General features: G+C 44.9%; 1 protein-coding gene across 2 annotated transcripts; it reads left to right on the top strand.

Annotated features, from left to right (window-relative positions):
- The first annotated feature begins 897 nt into the window (after positions 1-897).
- Positions 898-13994, top strand: scp2a (sterol carrier protein 2a). 2 transcript variants are annotated; one of them, XM_030115703.1, is made up of 16 exons: positions 898-1049; positions 2832-2889; positions 2998-3069; positions 3215-3346; positions 3455-3519; positions 4266-4392; positions 4483-4546; positions 4644-4730; positions 4814-4964; positions 5055-5207; positions 5437-5539; positions 7179-7332; positions 9441-9534; positions 10261-10390; positions 13009-13088; positions 13538-13994. In XM_030115703.1, exons 1-16 carry the CDS (start codon positions 996-998, stop codon positions 13631-13633), a joined length of 1620 nt encoding a protein of 539 aa, XP_029971563.1. In that variant the 5' UTR covers positions 898-995; the 3' UTR covers positions 13634-13994. The 2 variants fall into 2 exon arrangements, with proteins under 2 accessions (XP_029971563.1, XP_029971562.1); XM_030115702.1 differs by having other exon boundaries at positions 5055-5202; positions 5432-5539.
- The last annotated feature ends 2043 nt before the right edge of the window (positions 13995-16037 follow it).

Here is a 16037-nt window from a genome sequence, read left to right on the forward strand (position 1 = left end):
TTTCAACCAGCAGATTCTTACCACATTTCTTGCAGTCAATAACAGTAGATGCAGTAGAGAGTGTTGAACATCAGGAAGACTGTCCGGAGCGATGTCCAGAAGAAAGGGTCCCAAGGGAGGCTCAATTTTAGTCGATCCTAAAGTATTTTTTAATGTTCTTCCAAAAGATTTGGATGATGGGGCTATCCCAGAAAATACGAGTCTGGTCACCCACCACTCCACAGTTTCTCCAACTTTTATTACTTAGATAAAAAAGACTTGAATGGAGTCCTGAAGAACCTTATTTTCATTTTCAAACAATACCATCCAAAGTGACATTACACTATGGTTAAATGTTTTTCTATGTTAATTTGCTTCTAATCTGTTTTGAGTCTAAATATCTATAGAAATCCCTTGAGGGTAAATTAAATTTAGCTTTTAATTGGGTAAATTGGGTATCCATCAAAGCCGCCATCTGCCAGAGACGAAAGAAAAAAATATCTTGATAGTTCAGTGAACAGGTATTGGTTTATGGATGTGTTATGCCCCCAGTCTACAGCAGGCACAGAACATACTTGGTCCCACCCTTGGTACTAATTCGGCTTTTGTAGGACTATTTCTCTTGTTGAGACCCCCTAACAAAGGAAAGCAAAGCTCGTCAGGTCTGGCACTGACTGCTGTGCCTTTATTGAATGACTGTTCAGACTGCAGGTGGATGTCAGTGATGTTGGGGCAGGAACACTGCTGGGACTCTGTTAGTCTCTACACCTCAAATAGATTTTAATCATCTATATGAAAACAGAAAAAAAAAAGAAGAAAGAAGAAACATGAAGTTCGCCACAGCAGCGCCCTCCTGCTCGCCAGGCGGCGCTGTGGCGCTTCGACTGCTCGCGGCTGAGAGAAGAAGAGCGGCTGAGTCCGGGTAAATATCCGCGGCTGTCAGTCAGATCCCCCAGATTCCCCGCGGCGTCTCCGTCCTCCCTGGTCTATCTGCAAACTGCTCCTCAGGAAACACCATGGCTCCCCGCGGCGCGAACAGGGTGTTTGTCATCGGCGTGGGCATGACGAAGGTAACAGCACCGCGTTATTTATCGTCTGTTTTGCTGTCAAGGCCGGGGAAGTTACACAAGCAGCCCAGCGCCCCGAGACGAGGCTAACTTCACAGTTTAGTGCGATCAGCCTGCTACTAACTAAACAAAGAAGCTTTTCCATTTTATGAATTGAAATTTTGCAGTAAACAGTAAATGCTGTCACAGACTGTTTGCACCTTTCCAACCCCGAATAGTGCGCCACAGCTGAGAGGAGAGTAATAACTACAAAACAAATGAAAGTGTTGCTGTAGGGAAACGCTTGTTTGTTCATGGGTTGGATGGTTGATCAGCTAAACCAGCTGATTTTTGAGCCGTTTTCCTGCCTTTTGCTCTGTTTTCCATTCCCGTTGCGGCTGCAGTGAGTCCAGAGTTCATGATAAGCAGAACTGGGCCAAAGGTCCTGGATCCAGCTCTACATGTTCAATCTGAAGAGGAAAACAAACTTATAAAAGTCTGATTGTTAACCTACTAAAGACACCTTTATAATATTACACCTTTTGTCCTGTTGGTTGGACAATTAACTCTGATGTTTGGTGTGAAGTTGTGCCACAGCACAAGTGAGGCATTGTGGTTTATTACATACATGGCCCTGAGACAGGCGGCATGGTGTACCAGTGGTTTGCACTGTCGGTTCGTGCTGATGGATTTAACCTGAACGCACCAATGGAGCTGTTTGCCCTGCAAGGTGCTCAGTCTGCCAGTTTGTGGTTCAGTGTCTTGCTCAAAGACACTTTGGCAAGTGGACAGAGATGGGGAATTGGACGCTGCTTGCTCTATCAACAGATTTGTGCAGGTTAGGGCTTTTGCATGCACTGCCTGTGCAGATATTCTCAAATAGAGCAACCCAAATCCCCAGGCGTGTTCTGCTTAGTGGAAGAACCAGGAACCAGGACCAGCCTAACTTAAAAATAATTTTTTTTTTTTTTTTTAAATTACAGATTTTTGGTGTATTTCGCTCAACTATGTAGCTCTGTGTTGTTGTTGTTGTTGTTGTTGTTGTTGTTGTTGTTGTTGTTGTTGTGAGTCTTTATTTCGTCCTGGCCTCTTTTGGGTATTTCCTCCTTCACTATGTGCACACAGTTTGTATTTTCTTCCATCCATGGATGAACAAGCCCGAGAAAGGCTTTTTTGAATTTTGCCCACGGCTTTGTGTTTTATTACATTAAAGGTGCTGCAGGATTCGGCATCTCCGCCATCTTGCTTAGGTTTACCTAAGCAAGATGGCGATTTGACCCATCTAAGATGGCGATTTGAAACCCAGCACGTCCAATCCTGTCCTGTTTTCTCTGACATCACGCCCTTACGCAAGTTGAGCCTCTCCCATAAGAACGTGACCAACGCCCCTCGACCAATCACAGTTAGAGCCTCATGGGCTCTTCTGATTGGTCAAAGATACCTGGAGCTGTCGAGATTCCTTTTCAGCTCAGAACAGAGACAGATGGAAACGCTGTGCCCTCGCGGTAGTGCAGTTATGCTACACTCCTAAAGGATTATCAATGGATACTCTAACATTTAATCCAAAGAAAACACAGAAAAATTAGCATTGACTAGCAAAATCCTGCCAACAGCACCTTTAAGGAAACAAAGGAACGAACGATGTTAGACTAACAAAGAGGAAGCTGAACCCATGCTCCTGGACCTGAGAAACTCGGCATTAGCTTCATGAAATTAGGAAGAAACTAATGCAAAAAGTTTTATTTCTGAGAGTTTACACCTAACCCACTGAAAGAAGCTTGTTGTGACGATTTTCTTTTGCTGCAGTTTGAAAAGCCTGGAGCTGGCAGCAATTCTGACTACCCTGAGATGGCCAAGGAAGCAGGTGTGTGTGTCTTCACCGATAACCAGCCGATCATTCAGCCGCTCGTGGATATCTCTGTGTTGTTATGCAACATTTTTTTCACTCCTCTTCTTCTGCGTTCTGTAACAGGTGAAAAGGCTCTGCGAGACGCAGGAATCCCATACACGAGCATTGAACATGCTTGTGTTGGATATGTTTATGGTGAGACTGAAAGATAACTGTATGTGCTGAAGAATGGTGCTGTACATCTTAAACTGTGAAAGAAAAGTAAAGAAGAAAAAGCTTTGCTCATCCGCTCAGTTGACATACGTTTCACGCGGAATAATCCTGGAGCTTTCTTTGTCAGGGGACTCCACATGCGGACAGCGGGCCATTTATCACGGCCTGGGTCTGACCGGCATTCCCATCATAAACGTCAACAACAACTGCTCCACGGGCTCCACGGCGCTCTACATGGCGCGCCAGCTGGTCAAAGGAGGTGATTTTACAGAGATTTAGTTTAGTAATAATGAAATCAGGTAATTTCTGATTCTTTGCTTTCCTCATCTGCTGGATATTAAAAAAAAAATTCTTGCTGCTTTTTCAGGCCTGGCTGACTGTGTCCTTGCTCTCGGCTTTGAGAAGATGGAAAGAGGCTCCTTGACTTCCAAGGTAGAAATATTTCTGCTGTTTTTAGTTTGCTTTAAAGAATGTTTCTGAAGTGAAGTAGCATTTCACATTTTAAACGTCATTTAAGTTCCTTTATATAGTCGATTTATTGTCAGCACAGGCGATCAGCTGAGCTGTGTAATTTTATGTTGCACATGTGTGAGTGGTCGTAGTTCGCCTGCAGGGGGCAGCCTTTCCTTGTGTTTCCTCCCTCTGACCCAGTCTGCATTTGGAAGCTTTTGCTGGATGTTATTGCCAGACCTTAGTTCTTCATGCCGGTGTGCCTCGGTGGCCTCTGCTCCCATCGGTCCGGCGCTGGTGCAGTCTTGCAGTTAGAGAGGCCGTGCTGTCGGCTGTTGCTCTTTTGGACACAGTGTGAGCGAATGATTAAAAAAAGACTTTAATCCAGACACACAGCTAATGTTTAGATAAGATAAGATAAAAGTTTAGTCATCCCACATGGAGATCGGTCAGTCCAGACTGCACAAAACAAATGAAAATAAGAATATTGAGGAATAATAAAAATTGAAATGTTGTTTAAAATGAAAATATAGACATTAATAAGGTTGTTTCAGTCTTTACTATATAAAATAAACGACCAGTCTGTTGAGTCGGCTCCCGTTTCTTCCTGCACTGATATCCGGAGTCAGCATGGTTACCTGAATGTTCTCTTTTGTTTGTGAGAAATCAGTTCTCCACAATTCAGAAACTGCAGCGTTGGTGTGAATGAATGAAGCGGTTTCTTTCAGTATGCGGACCGGACCAGCCCCATGGACAAGCACCTGGAGGTGATGCTCAACCGCTACGAGATGCAGCCGGTTCCGGTGACGCCGCAGATGTTCGGCAACGCCGGCAGGGAGCACATGGAGAAATACGGTACGGCGGGCTGCAGAGAGAAAACGCCTTCAATCCTCCTCCTGTAGCTGAAGTTCTGTAATCATTTCAATATTTCCTCTTTTCTTCTAGGAACCAAACCAGAGCACTTTGCTAAAATCGCCTGGAAAAACCACAAACATTCCACCAATAATCCGTACGACGCAGCCGGCCTCACAGAGTATTGGTCCGTGTTTGATTCATGATCTTTGGTGTAAGTGTGTGTGTGTGTGTGTATGTGTGTGTTCCTGCAGGTACTCCCAGTTCCAGGATGAGTACAGTTTGGAGCAGGTGATGAAATCCAGGAAGGTGTTTGAGTATCTCACGCTCCTGCAGTGCTGGTGAGACGATGTGTGTCGTCGTTGAATGAATGAATGAATGATCGATTGAGCGAGTGTCGAATGAAACGAGTCTTCTGCCTCAGCCCCACATCAGACGGCGCCGGAGCGGCCATTTTGGCCAGCGAGGCCTTTGTGAAGAAACACGGTCTCGAGAGCCAGGCGGTGGAGATCGTGGCCCAGGAGATGGTCACTGACCTCTCCTCCACATTTGACGAAAACAGCTGCATTAAAGTGGTAACGTATCTCTAGACGTGAACGTTTCTCACTCGAAGTGACGCCGCCCGGCGTTTCGACCCGCCTGAACGGAGGCGTTTTGTTCGGCAGGTGGGATACGACATGTCTCGCACCGCCGCTAAGAGATGCTTTGAGGCTGCGGGTCTGACTCCGAACGACGTGGACGTGGTCGAGCTGCACGACTGCTTCTCGGCCAACGAGCTCATCACGTACGAAGCCCTGGGCCTGTGTCCAGAGGGTAAGGCGGCGGCTCGCCGGTGGAGTGAGAATCAATTCACCGTGCGTCTCTTCTTTACCTCTCAGCTTCTGCTTCTTCACCTGAACTATATTTATGTATGAATGATTAATGAGCTTTTGGAGGGTTGAATCTTGAATGAGAAGAGCGTATCGACACTGACAGGCCGGTGACTTTAATGATGCACAGTCAGGTTCACTCTCAGCTGGTTTTTTGTTTTTGTTTTTTTCAGGGAAGGCCGGAGAGTTCATTGACCGAGGGGACAACACGTACGGTGGGAAATATGTGGTGAACCCGAGCGGTGGTCTGATCTCAAAGGGACATCCTCTGGGAGCCACAGGTATGTCCTCCTGTCCAACATGTTAAATCAGCGCAACTGAATCAAATCGACAGGTCGGCGTTCAGACTTTGGACACCGTTTCACTCCGGTTTAACCATTTACAGAAAGGCCACAAGGTGGCGTGTGTGGCTCAGCGGTGCTGGCCTCCAGTGAAGCCGTCCTAAGCTGCATGAGAGAGGCCGGGTTGGCGAGCCTCCCCTGTAATCTCCCCGCGATTTTAAACCGTTGAGGGACAAGATGAAGCGAACGGCGGAGCGGCCAAATCTGTATCGGCTCCTCATGTTTGTTCCACCTAATAGCCAAAGAGTCGGGTCGGCGGAGGCTGAAACACACACACACACACACACACACACAGGGTGTGGAGTTTGTCGTATCTTGTTATGTAAATTAGTGACTAATATGTTTATTAAAATGAGTAATCTTTTCTTCCCTGAACACTTCCCTCTGGCTTCTGTTCTCTGTGGGTGAGTTGAACTCATCCCATGATGTACCTCCACACACACACACACACACACACACACACACGCCTCCCCTCCAGTCAGCAGCCTCCCAGGTCGCTCCCTCAGCATGTAAAAGCCTCGGTAAGCTGAGCTCCGTCTGATCCATGGTGTTGCTCCTAATCTGGCCGTAAAGCTCTGACCTCTTCCCCCAGAAACACTGCGAGCGCATATATTGGCGGCTAATTGGCCGACCCGTGCAGGGGACCTCCGCCCCGCCTTCCTCCCAGGAGCTGTAGCTGCTCCATGGCGGTGAGGTTCCCTGCGAGTTTTATTAATTACCTCAGTATCAGCCATTAAAGCAACACGGAGACACGAGGCTCTTCTCTTCCGATTCTTCACAGGATGAATGGAGTTACTGTGAGAGGGTCCTTTACTGTAATTATAAGTTTAACATGACACACACACACACACACGCGTCGTCAGGGGTGAAGATTAGTGCCGTGCTGTCAAAGATGCGTGGCGTCTCTGCGTGTCTCCGTCCTTAAGACCTTCAGCTTATTGGGATAATGAAGAAATGGAAAAGCTCATTAAGCAGATGGAGTGCAGTGCTGAGCCATAATGCTGGCGCCGGAGCCGCCGCCGCCCAGATTACAGCACAACTTGTCAAGATTAGGTGTCAAATTGTCACCCCTCTGCTTCGGAGGATATTCGGCTTGACCTCTGCTGCCTGGACTGGAGATGTGCTCTGGAGAGGCTTTTCCTCACATTATTCTCTATTTTTATTCAATAAACAGCTGCTGGATATAATCTCTTTCTGCAGAATCTCACTTTCTGCTTGAACCTGCGTTGTTGACTTATTTCGCCGCGCAGCAGGAAACTGGGTGGATTTTGTTGTAGGATGTGATCATTTTTGTGTTAATTGATCAAACAATTCTGAGATGAGAGGCCCTGGAAGACGATCTAAATGACTTTGATTGTTTGTTCTGAAGCCTTCCTACCTGCTCAGAGGGAGACGACAGGCCAAGGCCGCTTCTACGTTCAAGCCACGAGAAATACATTATGATTTATATGAGAAAGTGGTGCTTCCTTTCAGGGTTGTTAGTTTCAGTCCACATGTGAGAGTGACTCTGAGCGCTGAGCTTTCGGCGGTTCCACTCCGGTCCAGCTCTAGACTGACGGACCGGTTCTCGCCCCCTCAGGTCTGGCCCAGTGTGCCGAGCTGTGCTGGCAGCTCCGCGGCGAGGCCGGGAAGAGGCAGGTCCCGGGGGCCCGGCTGGCCCTGCAGCACAACATCGGCCTCGGCGGCGCCGTGGTCGTCACGCTGTACAGGAAGGGCTTCCCGCTGGAGACCAGGTTCGAGCACCAGACTCACTCCTGGGGGAGTACAGGAGGTTTATATGTGAAAATCAGACGTACCTGCAGTTGTAGCCATCGCTGTCATCATTGATTAACGTCTTATTCTCAGCAGTCGGTCAGTCATTAAGGCTATAGCTCTGTTTGCAGATCAGCAGTTTCGCAGCTGAAACATTGTCCTGACTGGTAGTGAAATATCCATAAAAGTATAACTGTTATCGTCTCGTCATTTATTGTGTGCCAAAGTGTTCTTATCTTCTCAGGAGAGCCTTAGGCCAAACAGTGCCGCTGTTTATCACTTTTAAACCAATGCTGTATGATAATGATGATAAATTAGGCCTGGGCGATTATATGATCGTGATTGGTGATCGTGATTAATTTCCAGTCGATCACGGTGATCAGCTGTGAGCACATTTACTCGATCAGACATGGCAGAAATGTGCGTGACACAGTCGACTTTTTCCTGCTCAACTTCCGCCTGCAAGTTGTCTGAGAAGTAAACAGAGATGGAGCTGAACGTGGAGCAGCGAAGCAGATGAAGTCAGCCATGTATTGGCGTTATCCTCTGAAGATGAGGCTGCTGCTGACAGGACAGGCTGCTCCACCCGCACCGCTGCTAGCTCACCGCTGCTAACACACCGATCCGCAAAGAATCTGGTCTTTTGAGTCCAGGAACTACTTGTGATACAGTTTAACTAACGATCGTTCAGTTCTCTTTTACTGAAAATGACGGTGCATCGCATCATTGAACATATCACCACTTCTTGCCGCTAACAACAACATGCAGAGAGAGCCTGCAGGCTGCAGCGCTGGTCTTCTTCTGTGGTGTCTGTGTAAAATAAGGTTGAACATGCAAACAGCCCACCTAGTGGCATGAAGGGCAATTGCAGTCATGGCGTCGCCTGTGGCTGTGGTCTGAATGAGGATCTCTCTGGAGTTATTCCAAATGTTTCAGAAACCAGAATATTTATCTTAACACGAATATTGACTGCACGTAAACGTAGCCAGTGCTGTCTTTTCAGGCCACTGCACCATACGAGCAACATTGTAAGAGGAGAAAAATGATTAATTTTGTCTATTTTTTTTATATTATTGTAGTTTTGCACCGTTACATTTTAAATCTAATCTGTCCAATCTAGATTATTTAAATTTTGTACATTTGATGCAAGCATTAATGATGGCAGCAGCATATTTAGCATCATAACTTGAAAATAATGTTTACATTCTAAAGCACCTTCATTATCCCCAGGCGGTTTCTTTAGTTTTTTTAATCTTTTATAGCAACAAAAATCCTCAGGGCTGTAAACTGTCACACTTTAACTAACGATCGTTCAGTTCTCCTCTTTTACTGAAAAAACGGTGCATCGCAGGATTTAATTGTCTTGGTGCTAGATTTTTTTTCCCCATTTACTGCACTGTTAAGGGAGATTGTTCTTATATTTTTCTATGTTTATATTATTTAATTTGCATTTCTATTTGCTTGGTTTGTTAATAAAATGTTAAACTATTCTATAGTTCTAGTTTTCAGTGCAGATGCTTTAAAACTGGTTTAAAAACAATATAGCATATCGTGATTTTAATCGAGATTGAATGATATGAAAAAAAAATTGTGATCATTTTTTTTGCCATATCGCCCAGCCCTATGATAAATGTATATTTACTGTCTGAGAAGGAGCAAGCAGAAGTAATCTGCTGATCCAGCGCTACTCCTTCATAAATACTCAAACATTTGACCTATAGTTTGCTTTTAATGTCAGAGTCAATGTCTGAGTAAGTGGCACAAGAAGAAATAGTAAAATATGAATCAAATAAATTTTTTTTGTGACAGGAGGTTGTGTATGGATACTGATGAAGTCTAAAAAAAACCCCCAAAACATTCAGATTTCTCCAGATTTTGGGAAATGTATCCTGTGGAACTGATAGAGATGATTTCTCTGTATTTTATAAGTGATAGAGGAAGAAAGAGGATATATTTACTGAACTTTCCCATATTTCATTTATTGCCCAATTCCTCCAACAGCAGCTTTTCATGTCACTCATTTTGATTTCTTCTGTGTGTGTGTGTGTGTGTGTGTGTGTGTGTGTGTGTGTGTGTGTGTTTCACACAGGTCTCGTCCAGCTGCAGCACTGACCTCAGCCGGCGCTGTGGAAGGGTTTAAAGCTTTTCCTGTGTTCAAGGAGATTGAGAAACTTCTGGAGAAGGTAAAACGGCTGAAACACATCTCTCTGTGTGTGTATTATGTGTTTTAATGTAAAACATGCTTATATTTGTTTATCTTGACTTTCTTACCTTAGAAAACGTTGAATGAGTTTATTTTCTGTTTTTAAAGAGAGCCTTACTGACACTGATCACAGCAATTGTGAAATGTCAAATACTGATAAATAATCTTGTTAAAAGATTCTGAAATGCTCCCGAAAATTCTAATCAAAATACTATACGGCACACAGTATGTTCTCATCCAAAGGTACTAAAATAACTGAAATACTGAAGTAAATCCCACAGCGGCAGCTTTAACGTTGCATATTAAATTAATTCTATTGGAAGTTTTACACGGTGAAAGCAGAGGTTCTGGCCTCTGTTCTAAAGTACATGTCATCTATTTTTTATGGGGACTTTGTGTGTTGTGTATTTCCAGTATTTTCATTTAAAATGTGATGAAGAACCTCCAGTTCTTCATCTGTGCTTTATCACTGCAGTAATGTCTGTGTTCTGCCACGGCTGTCTAAAAGAATTGATTCATTTTGATTGACCCAGAACACTTAGGATTAATTTCAGCTGGAGCTCAGTGATTGATTTGCTCACTGAAACAGTGCACACATGCCAAACGGTCAATATTTCAGGTGTGCTGCAGAAGGGATTCATTTCATGGTTAAAATATAGATATTTGTGTGGATTTATTTACATTTTTTATTTCCTCTGCTGTGCAGGACGGCGAGAGCCTGGTCAGGAAGGTGGGAGGAGTGTTTGCCTTCAAGGTGAAGGACGGGCCGGGAGGGATGGAGGCCACTTGGACTGTCGACGTGAAGAATGGCAGCGGTTCTGTGAGCAACGACCCGGGTTTGTTTTTCACTCCACTGTTAAGGTTGAATTATTGGTCACTTTTTTTTTGCCCCGTTCTGCGATCGTGATAAAAATAACCCCGAGCTCCATCCTTCATTCTGCTCCGTTCCTTCAGCCCGATGTATTGTTAACTTTAGTATCTTAATGACTGAATGAGCGGCGTGAGTCTCAGAGCTTCTTGTTTTAATGCTCGGGCTGAAAAACACCTTTAAAGGTGTTCAGACGATCTGAACAGCTGCAGATCTCTGCATCGTTCCACCTGCAGGTTGTCGAAAATCCTCCTCAAGTCTTACACAGAAAAGAAAAAAAAGAATCTTTGATGCCAACGGTTCAATTAAAACATTTTTGAGCTGCTGGGCCCTGTTGCGATCACACCATGAATTCTCAGTGAGCGTTCAGTGTGGACGACGTCAGCTGTGGACAGAATTAGCTGCAGAAACTGGGTTTATGAGTTTCTGGGCTGTGTAAACACTCGCGGTGCTTCATCGCCTCTGTTTGCTGCAGTTCAGCCTCTCGGACTGGGGGTGAAGTCATTTTAAAGACCGCTGAGCTTTGTATTAAATAGCTGCAGCTATTATTTAGTCGTTCAGCCTCACCTGAAGTTAATTTTTCTTCAGGACAGAGTTGAATTTAAGAATTAATATTGCTGCTGCTGCTGCTGCTGCACTCGGGATTCAAACCATAGATTGAATGAGGAAGTGAAACTAAACTCCGGGAAAAGCTGAACAGTCACTCGGTCCCTTCCTGAACGGCATGATGGCTCCGACCAGGCAGCAGTGCTCAAGGTGAAAGACTTCCATCCAGCCTTTAAAAGCATGTTGCGACACAAATAGCCACCTGCTTCCATTAGAGCTGCTTCCCTGCGACGCTCACCGCATCCAAGCCATTATTTCTGCGATCAGCGCTGCGACTCCAAATGGAGTGAATATGATCAGAAAAATTCCTGCCATGTCCTCTTGTACAAGTTGTTCCATTAAATCCGTCGCAATGTTATTTTTGGGTTTTTAACCCAACAATTCAAGTCGTGAGATCAAGGCTGAACGACTTGTGCAACAGGAAATCTGATTTTCTGCCTTCAGACGGAGGCTTTGCAGCGCGGCTGCCTGTGGATGGGAGAACATGGAAGGTTTTGGAGCAGTGGCTTCAGCCGTAATTCAGTTAATGCGAGTTAATTATGGCCGGCTTGGTGTGTTCCAGTGTTACTGAAGCAGTTTGCTTTAATGTACGATCCTGCTGATGTTTCCCTCGGCGGATGAGACTCACCAGGAAACCATTCTTTAAAAAAAAAAAAAAAGCTGTAGGTCAGGTCAGACTGTCCCTCCACAAGTTAAAGACATTACTGCCGTTTGGGCTCAATGTCCTGAACATTGTGGACATTTTGGTCCCTGTAATTTATTTCGAACAACATCTGATTTTAAAAACAAAAACAAAACGGTATGTGGAATAACGCTTTGTTTTCAAAGTTCTCAGGAACACAGTGTGAAGGCCGCTCTGTTTTGTCTGGTCACTTGGAAACAGCGTCTGCTAGTCTGGTGAGGTCTCGCTATATGACCTGGCGTGGCCGGAAGTCCTGCCAGAGTCGGGTTGGATTCTCCCCGGAGCAACAGCCTTGCTCTCAATCAGCTGATTTGTGTGTGCTTCCTCTGCAATCCTCAACAAATCCTCCTTGTGCAGCGTCAACACCTTGACTCGTCATCTTTGGCTCTGATTCACCAAGAATTCCACAACAAGTACAAGAAACCTACTTTGCTCTAAATTAGCTAAATCTCCAGTTTCGAAACTTCTCTTTAACGGGATTTTTAATTAAAACTCTTCAAGAAGACGGTTCTTTGCCAACTAAAGAACTTCTTGAAGAAAGTTCTTGACGTTTTCCAACCCAGGTTTAAAGGTTTTTGCTCTTAAAGGGTTTTTGGCGGCGTTCTTTTAGCCGCCATCTTGTCTCCTGAAACTATCCTGAAACTTTTGAAGAATTACCGGCTCTTATTAAACTAGAGCTTTGCTTCTTGGTTTTCAACGCCATGTAAGATGCTAAATATTAATGTGCGAGTTTCTTCTTTCATGTATTCTTTCTACTCTTTAAGGTTTTTGTTGTTTACTGTACAGCACTTTGTCTTCCTCTGGTTCCTTTAAGGTGCTTTATAAATAACCATGGATTGGATGTGAAAAGAACACAAAAAAAACCCCCAGCTAACATTAAAACCTCGGAGTAACCCAGAGGTATGGATTTGGAAATGGTGGCAGCTTCGATCTCCACCTGAGGCAGGAAACGTGTCCGTTTAAAAATGGAGGGAAGGTTTTTGTTGTCGCACTACTGGCTGTTTCTCTTTGAAAGCCGGAGAACAGAAACTGACATTTTTCAATCAATAACAAAAAGCGTGAGTCACCAACAGTTCTGAATTGTTGCTTCAGTGAAAAAAGCCAGCAGCTCAAAAGGCCACATGCCTGGATTGTCTTTTATTAAAATGCCACATCCAGTGCTGTTAACAGCATTGCAGTAATGCATTCAGGAGGTTTTTTATTTTCTTTTTTTCAATTTGAGCAAAGACCAAGTTGTTTCCTGAGAGTGTGGATTTTCATTTGAGTTGCATTAAATGCGCTGTGCGTGTTTATTTCAGGGAAGAAGGCAGACTGCACCATATCGATGAGTGATGAAGATCTCCCGGATTTGATGAGCGGGAAGCTGAATCCGCAAACGGTTGGTTTTATGGTTTCTCCACTGTTTGTTTCACCAAATGGTTAATATCTGAAGCAGGTTCACCAAATCCAGTAGGAAGAACAACGTGTGTGATAGACAAACTCCACACCATCGTTTTAGATGTTTTTCTTAATTTTGCTTGAACCTTTATTGAATCCCTTTTGAACTTAGAGTGACAAATCATATAATGATTTAAAAATCAGTTTAATGTTCATTCACGTTTCATGTTGTGAAAGCTTGGTGGAGCCGCTGCAGAGGGACTGAAGAGCCGCAGGTTGAACACCCTGGGCTGAGGGAGTCCAGAAGCAGTCTAGCCTTTCCACTCAGTTGAATGTTGGGGCAGCAGCAGCGACACAGAAGAGACGTTTCCAATGAACTAAACGGAGCTAAACGGGAAGCTCGTGTTCCGCTCCAGTTCTCACGCTGTTCTCTCTCCTCCTGGAACTCAGGCGTTCTTCAAAGGGAAGCTGAAGATCGCCGGGAACATGGGCATGGCCATGAAGCTGCAGAACCTGCAGGTGGCGCCAGGCAAGGCCAAGCTGTGAGGCCTCGGCACCAGACTCGCCTTAATTCAGCTTAAAGGGTAAAGTTTTAGTGAAACCTGATTCCTCCTGTGGAAAAATGATCCAGTTGTCTCAACTCTCTGCGACAGTCCAGATGTTCCAGCCTCGGTTCTGTGTGGAAGCTGTTTCTTTGTGTCCAGATGAACGGCGCAGACTTGAAATGTGCACGCTGCTCGATTTCGCTTTAACCTCGTAGTCCTGAAACTAAATGTGCCTCTGACCGCCCTCTGACCTGAGCCTAGAAGCCGTTGATTTCCGAGGTCGTTTTGATATGAAATTTTCCATCAGCTGACTCTGTAAATGATAACTGTCTAATTTTTGAAGATAAAATATAAACAAATGATCCTGTGTGGAGTTTCTCTTGCGTTGTGTTTTTGTCGTGTCCACCTGTCTGTCGAGCTTCACGGCTGATTAGATCAAACGAAGAGACCGGTGTGGTTGACCTTGCCTTTGTGTCCTGTTATTCCCTCTCTTGCACATTTCCCTTCCATTTGTCCATTAATTTTTGAGCTGGCCCTGCTGGCCTCCCCGTCTGCGTTCATAATTGCTCGTATCCGGCCAAGTTACATTAGCCCCCCCCCTCCACCCTGCTTCTCTGCCAGGCGGCCGGCTGGCCAAATGATATAATAGTCTGCATCTGTGCAAGCTGCAGGGCTGACTCTGCTGCCGTGATCTAACAGGCCTTTAGGAGATACACCATAACAAGGCAAGTGACGGTTCTGGAGGTTTTCATTCTGGAGTTCGCCTCAGAAGCTCAGTCAGAGACATTAAAATCAGCAGTGTTGAGCTCCACAGGTAATAAGCTGGTTAAAGGCTGTTTATTTTAAACATCTGCCTCCACTTTATATACGATAAGTCTGCAACTATTGACAGACTACCGGTTCCTGATGCATGTTTTGAATTGTGTCCGTCTGAAGATCAGATCCCGCTGCTAAAAGCCTCCTCCCGACCCGCCGCTGATAAACGCGTGAATTCAGTGTGTCGACCGTTTATGTAACGGGTTGCTAGTCGCAGCGGAACAAGTAAAGCTGCAGCCACAAAACCCTCAAGATTACTGAAGGGAGACGCGAATCGGACAAATGGTGCAGAGCTTAACCGGTGCTAAGCTCCATCTTATAGATCTGCAATATCGAGAGGAAACTCCGAGATTACGTCCAGAGGAACCCGTTACTACGGCAACGCGGGTACGTTATGCTCTTCAACAACGGGACGGTTTCAGGACATCAGTCGTCCACTCTGGAATGTCGGCCTCCACCCAGACCTCCCTTAAAGCGTCCTGGGAAAATATCCCATGGTCCTCTGCTTCTCCTCCTCCAGCTCTGCCATTTCCGGCTTTACTCTTCAGCTTCATCTCTCAACATTTCTCAACCCGGAGGTCGTGACCTCTCTTGGCAGGAGATTGTGTTTTTTTTTTTTTTTCTTTTCTGAATGAAATGCTGAAATGCACGCCTCCATACGGGGATGAGTGCAGCTGCGTTCGTTTCCAGCTTCATAATGGCTCCAGTGGTGAGTCCTTATAAAACTCATAATAGAGTCATTTGTACTCCAAGGCTTTATCAATGTTTCTGAGGTTTCAAGGTTGAACCTTTTCCTCCAGTGGAGCAACAATAGAAATGTCGTCTATAAAAAAACAAAAAAAAAAAAAAACCCCTGCGTAAACCTACTGGGAGGGCCAGCAACCTTCACTTTGATGTAATGTGTGTTTTTTTTGTTAGTGGAAATCAGTGTGTACAGTCTACTTTATATAACATTCAGCCTGTGTACGTGTGCTCATGTAGGAACACTGTACACCATGCGCAGTGCGTTTCAAGCTGCTGAGAGAGCAAAACTCTTGCAATCGACTTAAATAAAAAAAAAAAAAAAAAAAAATCATTTCACAACTTCAGCATGAATGTTGACGTGCAGTGTTGCCAGGTTGGACTGGATCCGTCCTAATTTCTCGTTTGGTTGAATTTGAGCTGACTTTCATTTTTAGCAGTTTTAAAACATGTAACGTGCTTCACAGCATTGTTACTGATTTAAAACGGAACGAATAAATGAATAGAATGGACTTTTTAACTTGTTTTTGTGGATTTTTGAACATTTAGTGTTCTTGGCGTTAAATCGTCGGCTGGATCCCCCAGCTCCACATGACCAACGAGGACAAACCAACAAATGGGACGAGCGCTGAGATGTTTTCATGGTTAATATAAGTCACAGGGAAAATTTCCATTTCAAAGGTTTTGGATTTCTTGTTGGAGCTCGTTGGGCCTGCTGCTCTCCGAGGCTTTGTGGAGAACGGCTGGCGCTCAAGGACTTTCGGGTCGCAGACCTGTTTACGCTCGGCTCTTTCAAACCTGATGTGACCGCAGTGCTTTGTGGATGATGCCACTGTTTGATGCAACGA

This window comes from Salarias fasciatus, chromosome 18, assembly GCF_902148845.1.
Source record: "Salarias fasciatus chromosome 18, fSalaFa1.1, whole genome shotgun sequence".
NCBI lineage: Eukaryota > Metazoa > Chordata > Actinopteri > Blenniiformes > Blenniidae > Salarias > Salarias fasciatus.